At 36.5% G+C, this 20,686-nt stretch overlaps 1 protein-coding gene across 2 annotated transcripts in view; it reads left to right on the top strand.

Moving 5' to 3' along the window:
* Positions 1 to 20,353, top strand: part of MDGA1 (MAM domain containing glycosylphosphatidylinositol anchor 1) — a 391,494-nt gene extending 371,141 nt beyond the window's left edge. For both annotated transcript variants that reach the window (XM_063444124.1, XM_063444123.1), the window contains 2 exons: positions 15,687 to 15,801; positions 18,026 to 20,353. In XM_063444124.1, coding sequence (XP_063300194.1) covers positions 15,687 to 15,801; positions 18,026 to 18,117 — 207 coding nt within the window. In that variant the 3' untranslated portion in view covers positions 18,118 to 20,353. The remainder of the gene's footprint in view (positions 1 to 15,686; positions 15,802 to 18,025) is intronic.
* Positions 20,354 to 20,686: the final 333 nt, after the last annotated feature.

Genomic DNA, 20,686 nt, shown 5'->3' with positions numbered 1-20,686 from the left:
TTAAAAAGATCAAAATCTACATTAAGACCGTCTGGATCGAGTTTTTAAAAGGAAGACCCAGTACATTTTTTTTGGCCAAGACTTTTGCATTTTTGTATCCCTACACATTTGACATATTTAGGGTTTTTATTATGTTGTAACAAGTGTTTTATAACAGAATAATTAGGGCATCCTTTGATGATATTACGGCAGTGTTCTGCCAATCTTATTTTTAGACACCTGGAGGTCATCCCTACATATTAATATGTGGATAGATATGTGAAATGTTTAGTATTACAAGAGATGAGATCTTTGATGGGATAAGAGTTTCTGGTGTTATTAGATCTGAAGTGAGTAGTTTTGGATTTTTGCTGGAGTCTGTCGTTTTGCATACAATACATCTATTGCATCCAGAGAAACTTTTCGATTTGGATAAAAAGGAAGAATTATTATTGACACGGTCGTTAGTATAGTTCTTGGTAAGAATTGTTCTAAAATTTGGGGCACCCGTAAAAACAATGTTAGGTCTGTGTGGAATAAAATCTTTAAAAATGTCGTCTTGTTTCAGTATATTTCAGTGTTTTTTGATAATTGTTTAACAGTGTTGCTTTTATTATTAAAATTAAATTTAACTGGCATGAAACGGGAATCACTTGTATCTCTAGTCTTTAATGTTTTGTTCACATTTTCGAATGGGTAGTTTTTGTTAATGAGTTTTGTCTTTTAATGCCAGAGCTTGTTCTTCGAAAGCTGTGGTACAGGAAATGTACAAAAATATACAATATGTGTATATTAAGGTATGATTTTTACATAATTATGTAATTTTATTAAAGCGGCACTGTCATGGCTGAATCCAGTTGTTTTTTTTAACCTCCCCTCCCACCTCAACTACATTTAATTGTCCCCCCAGTCACCCTCAAATGCCCCGTAAGACCCCATATTACCTATTCTAATCTTTATGTTCTGCCCGGACCTAGATCCTGGGCGCCGCCATCTCTGTGTGGGTAGGTGAAGTCCCTGTGGGACACGTCATCTGCCCACACTAGATAGCGCTGTGAAATTCCTGTGCATGCCCAGTTAAACACTTGGGCATTCGCTACGGGAATTTTGTCTTTTCATTCATGAGAAAGACGAATGAATGAATAGAAATTTCAGGCGAACAAACAAACACAGAATATCGGTGTTCGATTGTTCAGTTTATTACAAGGAGGGAGCTACCGGCGCGCTCCTTGTAAAATGTAAAAATAGAAGCAGCCAGGAGCAGTGCTTGCCACCACTTCCTAAGCCCCCACTCCCCCATGTCCTCCCTCACTCATGTGAGCATAAGGGAGATTGAAATCTCCTGAATGCCCCTACTTGCTATGCCGTGAGTAGGGGCATGTCTATTAAACAGTGAGCAGCCTGTCACAGCACTCTGATTGGTTGGCTTGGGGAAAAAACCAGAGTGCTCTGAGTAATTTTACACAGCATGGGGAAGTTCTTTGGAATTTTCCCACACTGTGTAAAATTACTCAGAGCACTCTAATTGGTTGGATTCCAATTCAACCAATCAGAGTGCTGTGACAGGTAAATGTAAGACTTACCCATCAGTCTCTTCATTTACCTGTCTGAGCACTCTGATTGGTTGGCTTAAACCAACCAATCAGAATGCTCCAAGTCATTTTACTTAGCGTGGGGAAGTTCTTTGGAATCTTCCCACACTGTGTAATATTACTCAGAGCCAACCAATCCAACAAATCAGAGTGCTGTGTAATATAACTGTGTAATATTACTCAAAGCCATTCGAATCCAACAAATCAGAGTGCTGTGACAAGTAAATGTAAGGCTTACCTGTCAGTCTCTTCATTTACCTGTCTGAGCTTTCTGATTGGCTGGCTTAAACCAACCAATCAGAATGCTCTGAGTCATTTTACACAGCGTGGGGAAGTTCTTTGGAATTTCCCCACACTGTGTCATATTATACAAAAAAGCAGGCTGGTCTGCTCTCCACTTGTGAGTGGGATTTTAATATTCACCTTGTTACTGTTTATGTATAACGGTATCACACTATATATTTTTTTTCTCTTTCTTTATAAATTTATGTAGAAGAGATACAGCTATATGCATTGAAAATTGAACGTATGTAAGTGGTTTTGTATCACTATAACACTAAAACACCATAGAAATTTTTATACTCTTGCCATGCATTAATTTATTGGCACCTAAATATTTGAGTCTATATTTAAAGACACAGCGCACCTTTTTTTTATTTTTTGTATTGTATTTTAGTGTGGTTTGAGCTATTGCACTTTAAAAGGAGCTGCTTCTTTTAAAATAAGATTCTTTCACAAAAAATATTTTTAGATTTTGATCTAGCGCCTCTGTACTTGTTTTTCTTGTGTACTGTGTAATAATACTCAGAGCACTCGAATTGGTTGGATTCCAATCCAACCAATCAGAGTGCTGTGACAGGCAAATATAGAGACTTACCTGCCAGTCTCTTAATTTACCTGTCAGAGCACTCTGATTAGTTGGCTTAAACCAACCAATCAGAGCGCTCTGAGCCAAATTGCAGGGCATGGGAAGGCTTTAAAAGCCTTTCCCTGCTCTGCGCAGCTCAGTCTGCTCCATGCCTTCGCTGGGTGAAGATGGAAGTTAAGAGATGCCCCACCATGGGGCCATTTAATGGAGGGGGGCTTATTAATTTTATTTTTACACCAGTGAGCAGCCACACAATCTTGGTCTTTCAGCCTTTTGGTAGATAGCTCCCTAATACCGTGGGAATTAGGGAGCCATCTACTAAGCAGCTGCAAGATGCAGCGCAGCACGGATCAGAATTTCTATTCATTCTAATGAAATTTCAAACTAACCTAAAATTACCGATTGTTGTCCTAACATGAATGAATGAACTGCTGTCATTCTGTTAGGGCGAAATTCTGTAGTTTTGCTGTTGTCGGGAATACGGAAATGAGGCGTCGCAAGATCACGGAGGAAAGGTGAGAATTGTGGGAACATTTCTCTGACCACAGGAAATGGACCACTTTGCTCCTCCGCTGGTCATAGATGGTCAGGTGGAGGAAACCTACATAAGACAAATAGTCCCTACTTTGTCTTATGTTTTAAAGAAAACTAGAGCAGACGGGAAGAAATGAAGAACAGATCGTGAGAGAGGATGAGCAGAGGAAGCGATTAGGGAAAGGTAAGTTCGGCATAGCAGTGCCGCTTTAAGGTAGGCAGAAAGTCCAGAGAATTTAATTTGCAAGCTCTATAGCTCACCCTGCAACTTTCTAAAACACTGTAAAACCTGTACCTGGGAGGTACACTGCTATTTTCGCGAGACATCGCAGAAGGCATTTGTTTTGTGAAGAATGCAAAAAAATAAAAACAAATATGAACTCCAACTTTGTCCAGGATTTGTGACTAAGTGACTACTAAGAAGACTGGACATATTGTCTAATTTTGCAAATGGTATGCAACAATGGGGGTAATTCTCATTCTTAGACTGCCATACAGTCTCAAAGGCAGCATAGGCCCAGCAAACCAATCTGGCAAATTGAATGTGTAAATACTGAAAACCCCTATATTTGACCCTTTTAACTCTCCAAAACCCCATAAAACCTGTACATGGAGATTACCGTTGTAGAGATCAGGGCACTATAGTGTCAGGAAAACCGCTTTGTTTTCCTGACACTATAGTGATTCTTTAAAGGCACGGTTCTGACTTTATGTGAGTGTCTAATGAAACCATAGAGGCAGGTCTGTCATCCTGTAGTAGCCATAGGTTAGTTTTCCAGTACGATACACACACACACACCACTCACATTCAGGACTGTTTTGCTTAGTCTGGGGCTGTTGGGAGGTATGCCGTGAGTTGACAATGCATTTACAAAAATAACTGATTTGGAAAAAGTCTCTGAAATAGCTCTAAGAATAATTTTCCTAGATTTGCCGCGTACATGTCTCACCTATAGTTGGTCCAGATCTTGTGTGCGGGTAGTGATTACTGTGTAGTGCGACCAACCTTCTTACCAACCAATTTCCCCCCAATAAAACCTGATACATATTTGTGGTATAAAACAGGCCACAGCTTTATTTATAAATTAACAAGTATATATTATCAACCAATAAATAACATTTAATAACCATATCAACATGTTATATTTTGAACTGCAGACTCGTCCTTGCCAACCACTCCATGACCAAAACCCGAGTACTCCTGGGCACCTGCCCTCCCCCCTCATCCAAACACCACCTGGCCTCCAACTTGGCCTTGAGTTCCCACCATGCTAACCACTGGTCGACCTTTTTGGCTCAGTGGGCACGCCCGAATATCCAAACATTTTCCCGAGGTTAGGGGAGGGACGAGACCCAACCTTCCTTCTTCCCCCTGCACTCTTTCTCCAACTCGGCTTGGCAAGGACCATACCCCCAGCTGCAACAAGAGAATAGAGTTAGTAACATATAACATAACAGCAACAAGGGAGGGTGGGTGGGAAGCTGTTACCAAGCCGCTATTTTTAAGATGTCTGAAGTGAGGAGGCAAAATGCCTGCCTATTTATATGGCCCAACCCCTTATCTATTTATTTAACACTCCCCATATTATACCTACACTCAGCACACCCACACATGCCTCTTATCCGGCTAGCTTTCAGCCGGCCTCCTCAGGACAATAGTCAGCTGCCCTTAATATGTTTATTAAATATTGAATATTAATGAAATTATTGGTAAAGGAATTCTAACAGTAAGATGAGCCCTAAAGGAGGGGACCGTGCCCAGCTTGTTAATATTTCATTGCTCTTTCAGCAGATTGCCTTTTGCGTGTGGGTGAGAATGCGTATTTGTGGAAATGGTGGAATTAATCCCCAGTGGGTTCTCGAGGCGCATTTCACATATTAGGAGAGCAGACAGAAAGGAATATCTGAATTAATCGATAGCATTTATATCCTGGCAAAAGTTCACTGACCTTTTAACAAATCCATTTTAATCTTGTTTACGCCTGCAGTGGACTTTCTCACTATAATTATGGATGATTGGTTATCAGCTGTTAACCCCCGCAGCCCCAGAGCTGCAAGGAATGGAGAACATTGCCAAGTGTTCACCAAAGAAAGCTTATCGGGTTTCCATCCTTCCCCCCAACATTAATATATAAAATAAACATTGCATCCATTTTGTTTTCAGTCACCATGCCCAAACATTCTCCCTAACAAGATATTTCGTTAACTCTGATTGTGAATGGGTTAATTATTCAATGATTCCATCTTAGTATGGGTATAGGTTGGTTTAAACGTATTGATGTAGGGCAGTTACTCTAGAATGGCGAAGAATGGCCTCTATGTGCAGTATACAGTTGGCTCGCCAATCACTCAATTTGCAACATTACTGACCAAATAATAGTAAGACTCAGATAATGTGTTACCTGGACACATTCACTGGGATATCTACCAATTACAGTCTGGTGCACATTATACCTGGAGTCTCTCTTTAAAAGCAGTAAGGTAATGCTAAACCGAATTTTGCTGTGACCCCAACTGTGATTCCCTCTCTCCAACTCCCCTCCCAGCATATCATTATCAAAAGGAGAGCCATAGAACAGGCAGCAGCCCCTGCATGAAAGTGTAACTCCCACCATTCTCAGGCAGAATTGGACATGCATGTTACCTTAGAATTAAAAGAACCCTAGTCCAAGGCCTAAACCTAACTCTAGCCAGGACCCTGAGCTTCACCCTAATTTAACAAGAAACGGTTCGTGCTAGATAGAAGGTGTGTGCAGTGAGCATGTATCAGGGATTTGGTAACAATGTCGACACAGTCACAAACCCCACTGTTTGATCTCTTCAACATCTCTTTTATTATAATCAAAGGTGTGATAAAGGATACTATAACAGAGGTTTCAATCCTGCCGAAAAGGAATTAACACTTTAACAGGACCATTGAAAACTTCCATTTAACGAGTAATCCATCTCCCAAAATATAGTGCTTACATCTAAGTAAATAATCAATACTCCAAAATATACAATAACCAGTGATAGCTATGAGCTCAGAGAGCTTTTATAGATTAAACTTGTATTCACCGATCGCTGTAGCAGATTAATCGCTGGTTTTACAATGACAGAACAGAATGATGTGTCATGTGACCGTTTTTAAATAGCTTTATGCCAAGGGCTATATCCTTATTTGTGTACATAGTATGAGGCGTCTCTGTGTGTTGCCTGGTATAATTGGTAGCTTTACTCTCTGGTATTAAAGGGACGCCCCCAGCGCCTGAAGTTCAAGAATAAGTCTGCCAGGGCGTCACGCAGGGAATTAGCTCGATTTATTTAGCATGATGACAGATGCATGGATTATGCACAAACTGCTAACGCCACTCGCACTGTACCATTAGCCCCTTATCTCCACATCTCCAAGATAAAGAAGGAGCTTTGGTTCCGGTCAGCAGTGGGATCCAGGTCCTCACAGTAGCTGCGATTAAACAGCAACGTGACTTCCATGCAGACATTACCGGATGCACAGTTACACAGCTAATCCCAGTTACATTATGCAAAGGTATCGTCCGTAGAGAAAACAAAGAATCCTAAATTATATGGGAGGGGTCCACACAACAAAATATAGAACTCGAAAAGAAAGAAATATGTGGAACGGTAACTTTTAAAATATAATAACTTTTATTACGTACTTTATAAATGCATGCGCAAACTTAGTGTTGATTATTAGTCATGAGGAAAAGGGAGTTTGGTTATTACTGCAGCTACGTTAGTTTATATGAAGTTTTAACTAACTCATTGAATAAAAGTTCCACATATTGCTTTCTTTTTGAAATATCGTCTATGTTGCCAGAGGAGACGGGCGCTTTATCAGTGTCTCCGTTATTCTAACTGTAAGCTTCCCAATGGCGCGGGTTGGACATCGGAGTCTGACTCCCCACGATGCTCCCAAATCTAAATCCAGTCTAATTAGATGCCCCCAGGGAGCTGCAATGGTGAATGATCCAAATCAGTGACCAACACAATGTGCTTTTTAGGGTTTAGGTGATATTACCCTCCTTTCACACAACAGAGTACAGCGCAGCAAACAAACAAGTCAGAGCGAGGGTCATGCAGCATCAGTGATTTCATATATACAAAGAGAAACCAAAAAGTCTATAATAGTGAAATATTGTTTAGATGGAGTCAACTTCTTTGAGTATCCCCAGCAGCTGATTACTCAAATAGAAGCAGAAACGTGTTAGTGCATAAGGGTTTCCAGACCCTGTTGTGATTTCCAGCCTAGCACCCTTATCGCCCAGCTCTGCTACATCACTATTTAACCCCTTACCCTCCAGCTCTGCTACATCACTATTTAACCCCTTACCCCCCAGCTCTGCTACATCACTATTTAACCCCTTACCCCCAGCTCTGCTACATCACTATTCAACCCCTTACCCTCCAGCTCTGCTACATCACTATTTAACCCCTTACCCCCCAGCTCTGCTACATCACTATTTAACCCCTTACCCCCAGCTCTGCTACATCACTATTTAACCCCTTACCCTCCAGCTCTGCTACATCACTATTTAACCCCTTACCCCCCAGCTCTGCTATATCACTATTTAACCCCTTACCCCCCAGCTCTGCTACATCACTATTTAATCCCTTACCCCCCAGCCCTGCTACATCACTATTTAACCCTTTACCCCCCAGCTCTGCTACATCACTATTTAACCTCTTACCCCCCAGCTCTGCTACATCACTGGTTAACCCCTTACCCCCAGCTCTGCTATGAAATCACTAGTTAACCCCTTACCCCCAGCTCTGCTATGAAATCACTAGTTAACCCCTTACCCCAGCTCTGCTATGAAATCACTAGTTAACCCCTTACCGCCCAGCTCTGCTATGCAATCACTAGTTAACCCCTTACCTCCCAGCTCTGCTATGAAATCACTGATTAACCCCTTAACCCCCAGCTCTGCTATGATATCACTAGATAACCCCTTACCTCCCAGCTCTCCTATGAAATCACTAGTTAACCCCTCACCCCCAGCTCTGCTATGATATTGCAGTAGTTAACCCCTTACCTCCAGCTCTGATATGATATTGCAGTAGTTAACCCCTTACCTCCAGCTCTGATAGGATATCCTTACTTAACCCTCAAACTCCAGGTCTCCTATGAAATCACTAGTTAACCCCTCACCCCCAGCTCTGCTATGATATTGCAGTAGTTAACCCCTTACCTCCAGCTCTGATATGATATTGCAGTAGTTAACCCCTTACCTCCAGCTCTGATATGATATCCCTATTTATCCCCCAAACTCCAGCTCTCTTATGATATCAGTAGTTATCCCCTATGGTTGGTTCTCCAATGATCACACAAGTTTACTCCAGGTGCGGATCCAGAACCTAATCTCGGGAAGTGCCCTCCCAGACTTAGTAGTCATACCATTTTAGAACAGTTTCACAACTTACCTGGGGTCTGCCGGGATAGGGCTGTAGTAGGGTATAGGGGCAGTAGTGTGTGTTTGGGGGGAAGGGGGGCAATGTGTGTGTGTGTGAGAGGTGTGTGTGTAGGGTGCCTTGAAGGGTGCAGTGCGTGTGTGTGTGTGTGTGTAGGGTGCATTAAGGGGTGCAGAGTGTGTGAGGGATACAGTGTATGTGAGGGTTGCGTGTGTGTGTGTGTGTGAAGGGGTACAGTTTATGTATGAGTAAGGGTGCAGTGTGTGTGAGGGGTACAGTGTGGGTGAGGGGTACAGTGTGTGGGGCAGTTTGTGTGAAAGTTATTGTGTGTGAGGATAGGGGGGAAGATTAATAAATGAATATTCATAAACATTTTGTTATTTTGAATGTTCCCGTATTATTCTATACTATAAAACAGAATGTTACTGTATTATTCTAAACTATAGAACAGAATGTCCCCGTATTATTCTATACTATAGAACAGAATGTTCCCGTATTATTCTATACTATAAAACAGAATGTTCCCGTATCATTCTATACTATAGAACAGAATGTTCCTGTATTATTCTATACTATAGAACAGAATGTCACTGTATTATTCTATACTATAGAACAGAATGTTACTGTATTATTCTATACTATAGAACAGAATGTCCCCGTATTATTCTATACTATAGAACAGAATGTTACTGTATTATTCTATACTATAGAACAGAATGTCCCCGTATTATTCTATACTATAGAACAGAATGTCCCCGTATTATTCTATACTATAGAACATAATGTCCCCGTATTATTCTATACTATAGAACAGAATGTTACTGTATTATTCTATACTATAGAACAGAATGTCCCCATATTATTCTATACTATAAAACAGAATGTTCCCGTATTATTCTATACAATAGAACAGAATGTCCCCGTATTATTCTATACTATAGAACAGAATGTTTCCGTATTATTCTATACTATAGAACAGAATGTCCCCGTGTTATTCTATACTATAGAACAGAATGTTCCCGTATTATTCTATACTATAGAACAGAATGTCCCCGTATTATTCTATACTATAGAACAGAATGTTCCCGTATTATTCTATACTATAGAACAGAATGTTCCCGTATTATTCTATACTATAGAACAGAATGTCCCCGTATTATTCTATACTATAGAACAGAATGTCCCCGTATTATTCTATGCTTTAGAACAGAATGTTACTGTATTATTCTATACTATAAAACAGAATGTCCCCGTATTATTCTATACTATAGAACAGAATGTTCCCGTATTATTCTATACTATAGAACAGAATGTTCCCGTATTATTCTATACTATAAAACAGAATGTCCCCGTATTATTCTATACTATAGAACATAATGTTCCCGTATTATTCTATACTATAGAACAGAATGTCCCCGTATTATTCTATACTATAGAACAGAATGTTCCCGTATTATTCTATACTATAGAACAGAATGTTCCCGTATTATTCTATACTATAGAACAGAATGTTCCCGTATTATTCTATACTATAGAACAGAATGTTACTGTAATATTCTATACTATAGAATAGAATGTCCCCGTATTATTCTATACTATAGAACAGAATGTCCCCGTATTATTCTATACTATAGAACAGAATGTCCCCGTATTATTCTATGCTTTAGAACAGAATGTTACTGTATTATTCTATACTATAAAACAGAATGTCCCCGTATTATTCTATACTATAGAACAGAATGTTCCCGTATTATTCTATACTATAGAACAGAATGTTCCCGTATTATTCTATACTATAAAACAGAATGTCCCCGTATTATTCTATACTATAGAACAGAATGTTCCCGTATTATTCTATACTATAGAACAGAATGTCCCCGTATTATTCTATACTATAGAACAGAATGTTCCCGTATTATTCTATACTATAGAACAGAATGTTCCCGTATTATTCTATACTATAGAACAGAATGTTCCCGTATTATTCTATACTATAGAACAGAATGTTCCCGTATTATTCTATACTATAGAACAGAATGTTACTGTATTATTCTATACTATAGAACAGAATGTCCCCGTATTATTCTATACTATAGAACAGAATGTCCCCGTATTATTCTATACTATAGAACAGAATGTTCCCGTATTATTCTATACTATAAAACAGAATGTCCCCGTATTACTCTATACTATAGAACAGAATGTTCCCATATTATTCTATACTATAGAACAGAATGTCCCTGTATTATTCTATACTATAGAACAGAATGTCCCCGTATTATTCTATACTATAGAACAGAATGTCCCCGTATTATTCTATACTATAGAACAGAATGTTCCTGTATTATTCTATACTATAAAACAGAATGTCCCCGTATTATTCTATACTATAGAACAGAATGTTCCCGTATTATTCTATACTATAAAACAGAATGTTCCTGTATTATTCTATACTATAGAACAGAATGTTACTGTATTATTCTATACTATAAAACCGAATGTTCCCGTATTATTCTATACTATAAAACAGAATGTTCCCGTATTATTCTATACTATAGAACAGAATGTTACTGTATTATTCAATACTATAGAACAGAATGTCCCCGTATTATTCTATACTATAGAACAGAATGTCCCCGTATTATTCTATACTATAGAACAGAATGTTACTGTATTATTCAATACTATAGAACAGAATGTCCCCGTATTATTCTATACTATAGAACAGAATGTCTCCGTATTATTCTATACTATAGAACAGAATGTCTCCGTATTATTCTATACTATAGAACAGAATGTTACTGTATTATTCTATACTATAGAACAGAATGTTACTGTATTATTCTATACTATAGAACAGAATGTTCCCGTATTATTCTATACTATAGAACAGAATGTTACTGTATTATTCTATACTATAGAACAGAATGTTACTGTATTATTCTATACTATAAAACAGAATGTCCCTGTATTATTCTATACTATAAAACAGAATGTTCCTGTATTATTCTATACTATAAAACAGAATGTTCCCGTATTATTCTATACTATAGAACAGAATGTTACTGTATTATTCTATACTATAGAACAGAATGTTACTGTATTATTCTATACTATAGAACAGAATGTTACTGTATTATTCTATACTATAGAACAGAATGTCCCCGTATTATTCTATACTATAGAACAGAATGTTCCCGTATTATTCTATACTATAGAACAGAATGTTCCCGTATTATTCTATACTATAGAACAGAATGTTACTGTATTATTCTATACTATAGAACAGAATGTCCCCGTATTATTCTATACTATAAAACAGAATGTTCCTGTATTATTCTATACTATAGAACAGAATGTCCCCGTATTATTCTATACTATAGAACAGAATGTTACTGTATTATTCTATACTATAGAACAGAATGTTACTGTATTATTCTATACTATAAAACAGAATGTCCCCGTATTATTCAATACTATAGAACAGAATGTCCCCGTATTATTCTATACTATAGAACAGAATGTTACTGTATTATTCTATACTATAGAACAGAATGTTCCCGTATTATTCTATACTATAGAACAGAATGTTACTGTATTATTCTATACTATAGAACAGAATGTTCCCGTATTATTCTATACTATAGATCAGAATGTTCCCGTATCATTCTATACTATAGAACAGAATGTTCCCGTATTATTCTATACTATAGAACAGAATGTTCCCGTATTATTCTATACTATAGAACAGAATGTTACTGTATTATTCTATAGTATAGAACAGAATGTTACTGTATTATTCTATACTATAGAACAGAATGTTCCCGTATTATTCTATACTATAGAACAGAATGTTCCCGTATTATTCTATACTATAGAACAGAATGTTACTGTATTATTCTATACTATAGAACAGAATGTTCCCGTATTATTCTATACTATAGAACAGAATGTCCCCGTATTATTCTATACTATAGAACAGAATGTTCCCGTATTATTCTATACTATAGAACAGAATGTCCCCGTATTATTCTATACTATAGAACAGAATGTTACTGTATTATTCTATACTATAGAACAGAATGTTACTGTATTATTCTATACTATAGAACAGAATGTTACTGTATTATTCTATACTATAGAACAGAATGTTCCCGTATTATTCTATACTATAGATCAGAATGTTCCCGTATCATTCTATACTATAGAACAGAATGTTCCCGTATTATTCTATACTATAGAACAGAATGTTACTGTATTATTCTATACTATAGAACAGAATGTTACTGTATTATTCTATGCTATAGAACAGAATGTTACTGTATTATTCTATACTATAGAACAGAATGTTACTGTATTATTCTATACTATAGAACAGAATGTTACTGTATTATTCTATACTATAGAACAGAATGTTCCCGTATTATTCTATACTATAGAACAGAATGTTACTGTATTATTCTATACTATAGAACAGAATGTTACTGTATTATTCTATACTATAGAACAGAATGTTACTGTATTATTCTATGCTATAGAACAGAATGTTACTGTATTATTCTATACTATAGAACAGAATGTTCCCGTATTATTCTATACTATAGAACAGAATGTTCCCGTATTATTCTATACTATAGAACAGAATGTTCCTGTATTATTCTATACTATAGATCAGAATGTTCCCGTATCATTCTATACTATAGAACAGAATGTTCCCGTATTATTCTATACTATAGAACAGAATGTTACTGTATTATTCTATACTATAGAACAGAATGTTCCCGTATTATTCTATACTATAGATCAGAATGTTCCCGTATTATTCTATACTATAGAACAGAATGTTCCCGTATTATTCTATACTATAGAACAGAATGTTACTGTATTATTCTATACTATAGAACAGAATGTTCCCATATTATTCTATACTATAGAACAGAATGTTCCCGTATTATTCTATACTATAGAACAGAATGTTACTGTATTATTCTATACTATAGAACAGAATGTCCCCGTATTATTCTATACTATAGAACAGAATGTCCCCGTATTATTCTATACTATAAAACAGAATGTCCCCGTATTATTCTATACTATAGAACAGAATGTTACTGTATTATTCTATACTATAGAACAGAATGTTCCCGTATTATTCTATACTATAAAACAGAATGTCCCCGTATTATTCTATACTATAGAACAGAATGTTCCCGTATTATTCTATACTATAGAACAGAATGTTCCCGTATTATTCTATACTATAGATCAGAATGTTCCCGTATCATTCTATACTATAGAACAGAATGTTCCCGTATTATTCTATACTATAAAACAGAATGTCCCCATATTATTCTTTACTGTAGAACAGAATGTTACTGTATTATTCTATACTATAAAACAGAATGTCCCCGTATTATTCTATACTATAGAACAGAATGTTCCCGTATCATTCTATACTATAGAACAGAATGTTCCTGTATTATTCTATACTATAGAACAGAATGTTACTGTATTATTCTATACTATAGAACAGAATGTTACTGTATTATTCTATACTATAGAACAGAATGTTACTGTATTATTCTATACTATAGAACAGAATGTTACTGTATTATTCTATACTATAGAACAGAATGTTACTGTATTATTCTATGCTATAGAACAGAATGTCCCCGTATTATTCTATACTATAAAACAGAATGTCCCCGTATTATTCTATACTATAAAACAGAATGTCCCCGTATTATTCTATACTATAGAACAGAATGTCCCCGTATTATTCTATACTATAGAACAGAATGTTCCCGTATTATTCTATACTATAGAATAGAATGTCTCCGTATTATTCTATACTATAGAACAGAATGTTACTGTATTATTCTATACTATAGAACAGAATGTTCCCGTATTATTCTATACTATAGAACAGAATGTCCCCGTATTATTCTATACTATAGAACAGAATGTTCCTGTATTATTCTATACTATAGAACAGAATGTTCCCGTATTATTCTATACTATAGAACAGAATGTTCCCGTATTATTCTATACTATAGATCAGAATGTTACTGTATTATTCTATGCTATAGAACAGAATGTCCCCGTATTATTCTATACTATAGAACAGAATGTTCCCGTATTATTCTATACTATAGAACAGAATGTTCCCGTATTATTCTATACTATAGAACAGAATGTTCCCGTATTATTCTATACTATAGAACAGAATGTTCCCGTATTATTCTATACTATAGAACAGAATGTTCCCGTATTATTCTATACTATAGAACAGAATGTTCCTGTATTATTCTATACTATAGAACAGAATGTTCCCGTATTATTCTATACTATAGAACTGAATGTTCCCGTATTATTCTATACTATAGAACAGAATGTTCCCGTATTATTCTATACTATAAAACAGAATGTTCCCGTATTATTCTATACTATAGAACAGAATGTTCCCGTATTATTCTATACTATAGAACAGAATGTCCCCGTATTATTCTATACTATAGAACAGAATGTCCCCGTATTATTCTATACTATAGAACAGAATGTCCCCGTATTATTCTATACTATAGAACAGAATGTTACTGTATTATTCTATACTATAGAACAGAATGTCCCCGTATTATTCTATACTATAGAACAGAATGTCCCCGTATTATTCTATACTATAGAACAGAATGTTACTGTATTATTCTATACTATAGAACAGAATGTCCCCGTATTATTCTATACTATAGATCAGAATGTTACTGTATTATTCTATACTATAGAACAGAATGTTACTGTATTATTCTATACTATAGAATAGAATGTTCCCGTATTTTTCTATACTATAGAACAGAATGTTCCCGTATTATTCTATACTATAGAACAGAATGTTCCCGTATTATTCTATACTATAGAACAGAATGTTCCCGTATTTTTCTATACTATAGAACAGAATGTTCCCGTATTATTCTATACTATAGAACAGAATGTTCCCGTATTATTCTATACTATAGAATAGCCTTGTGTGTGATGATATATAATGTTCACCTTAATGTTCTATACTATGGGAAAGAATGTTCTCATATTATTCTGTAATTGTTTTTGAACATTTTGCTCGTAGCCTTTCGTCTAGAGTTTCCTATAAACTATATACAAAATGTACAAAAACAATTCTCCCGGTTAGGTGTTAAGGATTTTGGACATTATCACCTATGGACAGAGATCTTGATATTGGACAGATACGTGATGATAATTTTGTACAACCCAAGCCTCAGCAGAATCTCCATTTTCTCTCTTTCCAGGTGGTGTTTGAAGGAGTAAGGGGTCAGGGCGTTGAAGGAGACATTGCAATTGATGATGTCAGTGTGAAGAAAGGAGATTGCCCGAGGAAGGAAATTGCTCCAACAAAAGGAAAAGGTCTCCACCATTTGATATCACTGCTATTTTGTTTGGGACGTGTATTTCTGTTATTACACTCTTAAAGGCACTCTGTAAACGCCAAAACTTTAACTTAATGAAGTCCTTTTTGTGTATAGATCATGCCCTGCAATCTCACTGATCAATTTTCTGCCATTTGCAAGTTAAATCACTTGGTGTTGAAGCCCCAGACACACCTCTCCTGGCTGTTACACACTTCCTGTAAAAGAGTCTAAATTTTTTAGATTCCTGTATTGCACAATGTGTTTAATTTAGACTGTTTTATCACCGGCAGTATTAATAGCCTGCTAGAATCTGCAGCAGCCTCTTGTGTGTAATTACATTTTAAGTAACAGAACATGAGGCAACTTCTAAAGTAAAAACACTGTGCTGTGAGACCTAATTGAAAATAAAACAATTTGTCTATTGTTTTATGCAGGCTGTGTCAGTAAGAACCAGGGTTTGTGTGACTTGGACTCTATAAACAGAGACAAAAGTGAATTAGATTGCCCCATAACTGTTGTGGCACTGACTGGCAATCCTGGGTGGGTACTGGGTAACAATGCCTTGTGTAAATGCCTATATCAGACACTTTAATGATACAGGGTGTAATGACTGAAAATCTGTAAACTATTTAATTAAACCTGGCTTGTGATAAGCCATAGCCTAACACTGATCTCTGGACTCTTAAGTGAAGAGATTTAATGTTGGTTCACAATATTGGATAATTAAAATGAAATTATCTGACTATAACTCCTGCCGCTTTCTGCCTAATGAGTTGGAAGCAGAGTTTTGGCACAGAATGTGCTGCTTACTAAACGGGACATATTTAGGTGAAATGCGTCACAGTTTCAAAAGATGCATACGCAAATTGACTGTAGATTTTTTTTTCTACTTCAAAAGGCTACAGTCCGTTTTTATCTTATATTGCACGTCTTTCTTCCACGGTGCAATAAAGAAAGTCAGCCCTTGTAAAAAGGACAGATAATTCATTAAAATAATGCCATCAAGCTATTTCTGTACAACGAGTATAACACTGTCCAAATGTCAGGTTTAGGCTTGGATTTTTAAAGCCCTCTTACAATACTATGTCAAAGTTCTATTAAATACTAATATTTACATTGGAAGAGTTATTCAATAAAGTTAGAAATGCTAACTGAATTTTTAAAATTAAGGTCCAAATAATTGAATTGGAATTTTTTCAAGTCGACTATGCGTTCAGTCCAGATACTCTTGCCTTACCGTTGAAATTCCCTTTGAAATCTCCTCTTAGTAAATAACTCTGTGTGTCAAGCTTTCTTTTTCTGTCTGGGGTCTGTCTCCTCTGACTAAGAAATGCAATATGTGCAGCAGGACAGAGAGACTGGATGTGGTTCAGGACAGAGTGCAGGTTACAATAGGAAGAAATAATCTGGGTTTAATATTACTGCGTTGAGAATCAGGGCTGGGATTTACCGTAGGAAACTTAATTACCAATGAATTGCAATCTCTTGGAACTGCAACATTGATTCGGCTCAGCAGGGACCTGGAGATGACATAGCAACATTTCATTTTTTTTTTCTTTTAATAAATACAACACTTTGGGATGGCTTAAATCTTTGTTAGTTCAAACTAGTGCAGCTTTAATCTATATTCGTTATTCTCCCGGGTAATGTTAGATATTAAACTGTACGTCATACAAATATTTTTGAGCCTGAGGTACAAAATAAATAAATAAATAAACAAGAGATATTATCAGTGTGTAACTCTGCAGTTCCTACCTCAGATTCTGTATTGTGTGTTGGCATTAGCTTGGGGATTCCTTTTTCATGTCCAGAAACAATTGTTCAAAATCATATAAATTAAACACCTTAACTAGTGTAGTGAGAAGTTTGGATTTTCCATAACGCGTTCTGTGAATAGACATGAATAATTAAATAATAAAACATACCTACTATAAGAAATGCATGCAGTAATCTCTGAGATGTATCCCTTCCCACTTTCTTATTTCGGGTAACATGCCCGTGTTTGGTGCCCATCATATCTGGCCAATGGTCCCTCTCTTGCGTTTTTATGGTTATGGCTTATTGTGTTTTATCATCAAAAAGACAGCTAATTATTTTCAGAATTGTTTTGTAATTTTGTTTATAAATGACCAAAGGATTTCCTTTCCATTAATCCTAAAGAATATGATTGCCGTAAACGTCAACGTATTATTTATTACTTTATTTTTGTTTTATTGCAGAAGGAAAGGCTCCTAGAAATGCGGCTTCTGGATTATTAGCTGGATCTTGTTACTGGCCAACGTCTTTCCTCCTCTTTATGCTGCTTAGATGATAAGAAGCTACTGCTGCTGCTGGTTAATAACTAAGGCTCCCCTACCTTGCGCTCTTTCTTCCTCGTCCCTCACCTCCTCCCACGCCGGCACACCAAAGTGTCCAGAAGTAACCAAAGACCGACAACAATGACCAACTGAAGGGCCTACAAAAATGGACTTGGAGGTTCCCTTCTGAGAAGGTCATCGTGTCTACAATACATCAGAGGAGAGAGATAGACAAGGAAAGGAATCGGATATCAGGAGGAGAAATGGCAGAACAAAAGAGAGAGGAAACATGAGGAAAAGAAAATTCAAAGACTATTACCTGGAAAATAAACAAACAAACAAACAAATTACAGACTCATTGCCCACTTATGAAGTGTGGCAAAAAAAATATTAAACAAATAAACAGCAAAGAACAAACTCTGGTGAAACATAAGCACAAATTTCTATCTGAACTGTACTGTGGCGGTTATGGCTGGGAGAATGTCCATCTGCTCTGGAGATACTCAGGGTGGAGCATCATGTAGTGGAAGTTCCACCTTCTGTTTCCTGATTTCCTAAGTAGATCCCTTGTGTGCTGCTCAGTCTCATGTACACTCATATATACTCATGACAGCTGCATGTGCTTCCGTTCCCCATGCCCACATAGCCATGACATCATATACGCCATTGTTCATGGACTTCCTACTATTTCTACCAAAAGGAGAATCAGCTTGACTTCAGTACTTGGCAACAGAGAGTTATAAAATGAGTGGGCAACCTTCACCCTTATACTGCTATTGGGTTACAACGTTTGATACCCTCAGCCAGCCAAAGGAGGCAGATTGCCCAAATCATGCTTATAGAGTTAAGAAAAGAGAAGATTAGAAAAATAATATTGCTTTATTCTAAGCAGATTTTATTATTCATCACCCTCATAGGTCTTCCCATTTACTGCGTTTAAGTTAATGCCCACTATGTACTGCTATGGGTTGGTAAAAACATGGTGAAACTGTTTAATATCCTAAAGACCGATATTGCGATGGCTGCATGATAATATGATTTAGTTCTCTATTCCACTCAATATATTATTATATATTTCTCTAGAGGGTATGGAGCCCTACAGTTCATCACAATTTCAGGGATTTGTCCACAATGTTTTAGTCCTGCAATGTCTACATTTAACAGCTCTGAGATATCAACAAGGGAAGTCACAAAACATTACCAGATCAATGTCATAATTATTAAAACACAATATTAAATAATACAGAAGCCTTTTTGTATGAGTGTTTCCACCATCTCAGGTAATCAAGGAAAGGTTGACAATGCATACATTCATGGTCCTCCTATTTCAGATCTTCTGATTTTTAAGGAACTTTTAAGCGTTATCATTTATCAATGGGCAGTTCATGGTAATATCTAATCGTACAGGTTTACAAAACTTTAGTTTTCATTGGTGGTTCAAAATGTATCTTTGTCTGTCAACATTCAGGGTTCTTACAAAGGGTAGCAGGAAGAAGGTACTGATGTAGTTCGGTTGACTACTTGGGTTGAATTGTTCTAAGGTCAGAGTTGGTGAACACCAAAGATTTACCATCAAGCATGGCAGGATAACTGGTGGCAGAACGTGAACTGAGGTGCAGTACTTCTGAGACCTATTTAGATCCACTGAAGAATTAGGCGCAGCTGTACTAAGGTTCACACAAGAGAAATTCAAATATGTATCATCAAACTTGTAAAGCACTTAGCATGGTACAGGTGCCATGGAACCATTGTAGACGCTCTGAGTTAGTTTAACCTTGGCGCAGATCCAGAAGAATTTATTCCCTTCAGAACATTGTTGTTTTTTTATGTTTTAATCATCCAAATGCTCATTTTATACAAAACATGTCAATACTGTGTCACTTGGTTTGTAAACCTCATTCCCATAGACACCATAGTCATTTAGTAATATGTCCCAAAATGGAATTGAGAGAAGATGGGACACTTGTTCACGGACTGTTGGCAGACACTAATTATTATTATTTTTAATTATTAGGTCCGTTGGTGTGCCTTCTTTTTTGGTATATTAGTTGGGTTTTAACAGAAAATTATCTTTTTTGCTGCATTGCCCAGTTTACAGAAATATACATTAAATGTGTATGAACTGCCGCAGTGCTGGTCCCGTTACAGACCTGGGGGAACGGATCGGAGCTGAAGCCTTAATTCCATGTCATTTGTTCCTCATAAAGATATGCTCAATACATTATATATATTCTGCATCAAAGTCTATAGCACGTGTATATAAAATGTAAATTATATAATGATTTTATGTGAACAATAAAAAAGTGTCAATAATATGTTTTTTTTTGCTGAGACCTTCATCAGAATCTCTAGTGAAAACGGAAAATACTCCATGTTCAGATATATCAAGAGCTGGCTGAGGGTAATGGGATGTGAAAGTCATAGCTAGAGCTTGTGAGGCTCTCTATCGTAAAAAATATATAAATTAAAAAGACAGACATAGATAGACAGACTGACAGATTTATAGATAATAGACAGATAGACACAGACAGATAGATATCGATAGGTAGTTAGACAGATAGTCACAGATAGACAGACATTTAT

The sequence above is a fragment of the Pelobates fuscus genome, chromosome 2 (genome assembly GCF_036172605.1).
Source record: "Pelobates fuscus isolate aPelFus1 chromosome 2, aPelFus1.pri, whole genome shotgun sequence".
Taxonomy (NCBI): domain Eukaryota; kingdom Metazoa; phylum Chordata; class Amphibia; order Anura; family Pelobatidae; genus Pelobates; species Pelobates fuscus.
The sequence above is the reverse complement of the archived record's forward strand: the minus strand, read 5'-3'. Positions and strand labels throughout refer to the sequence as shown.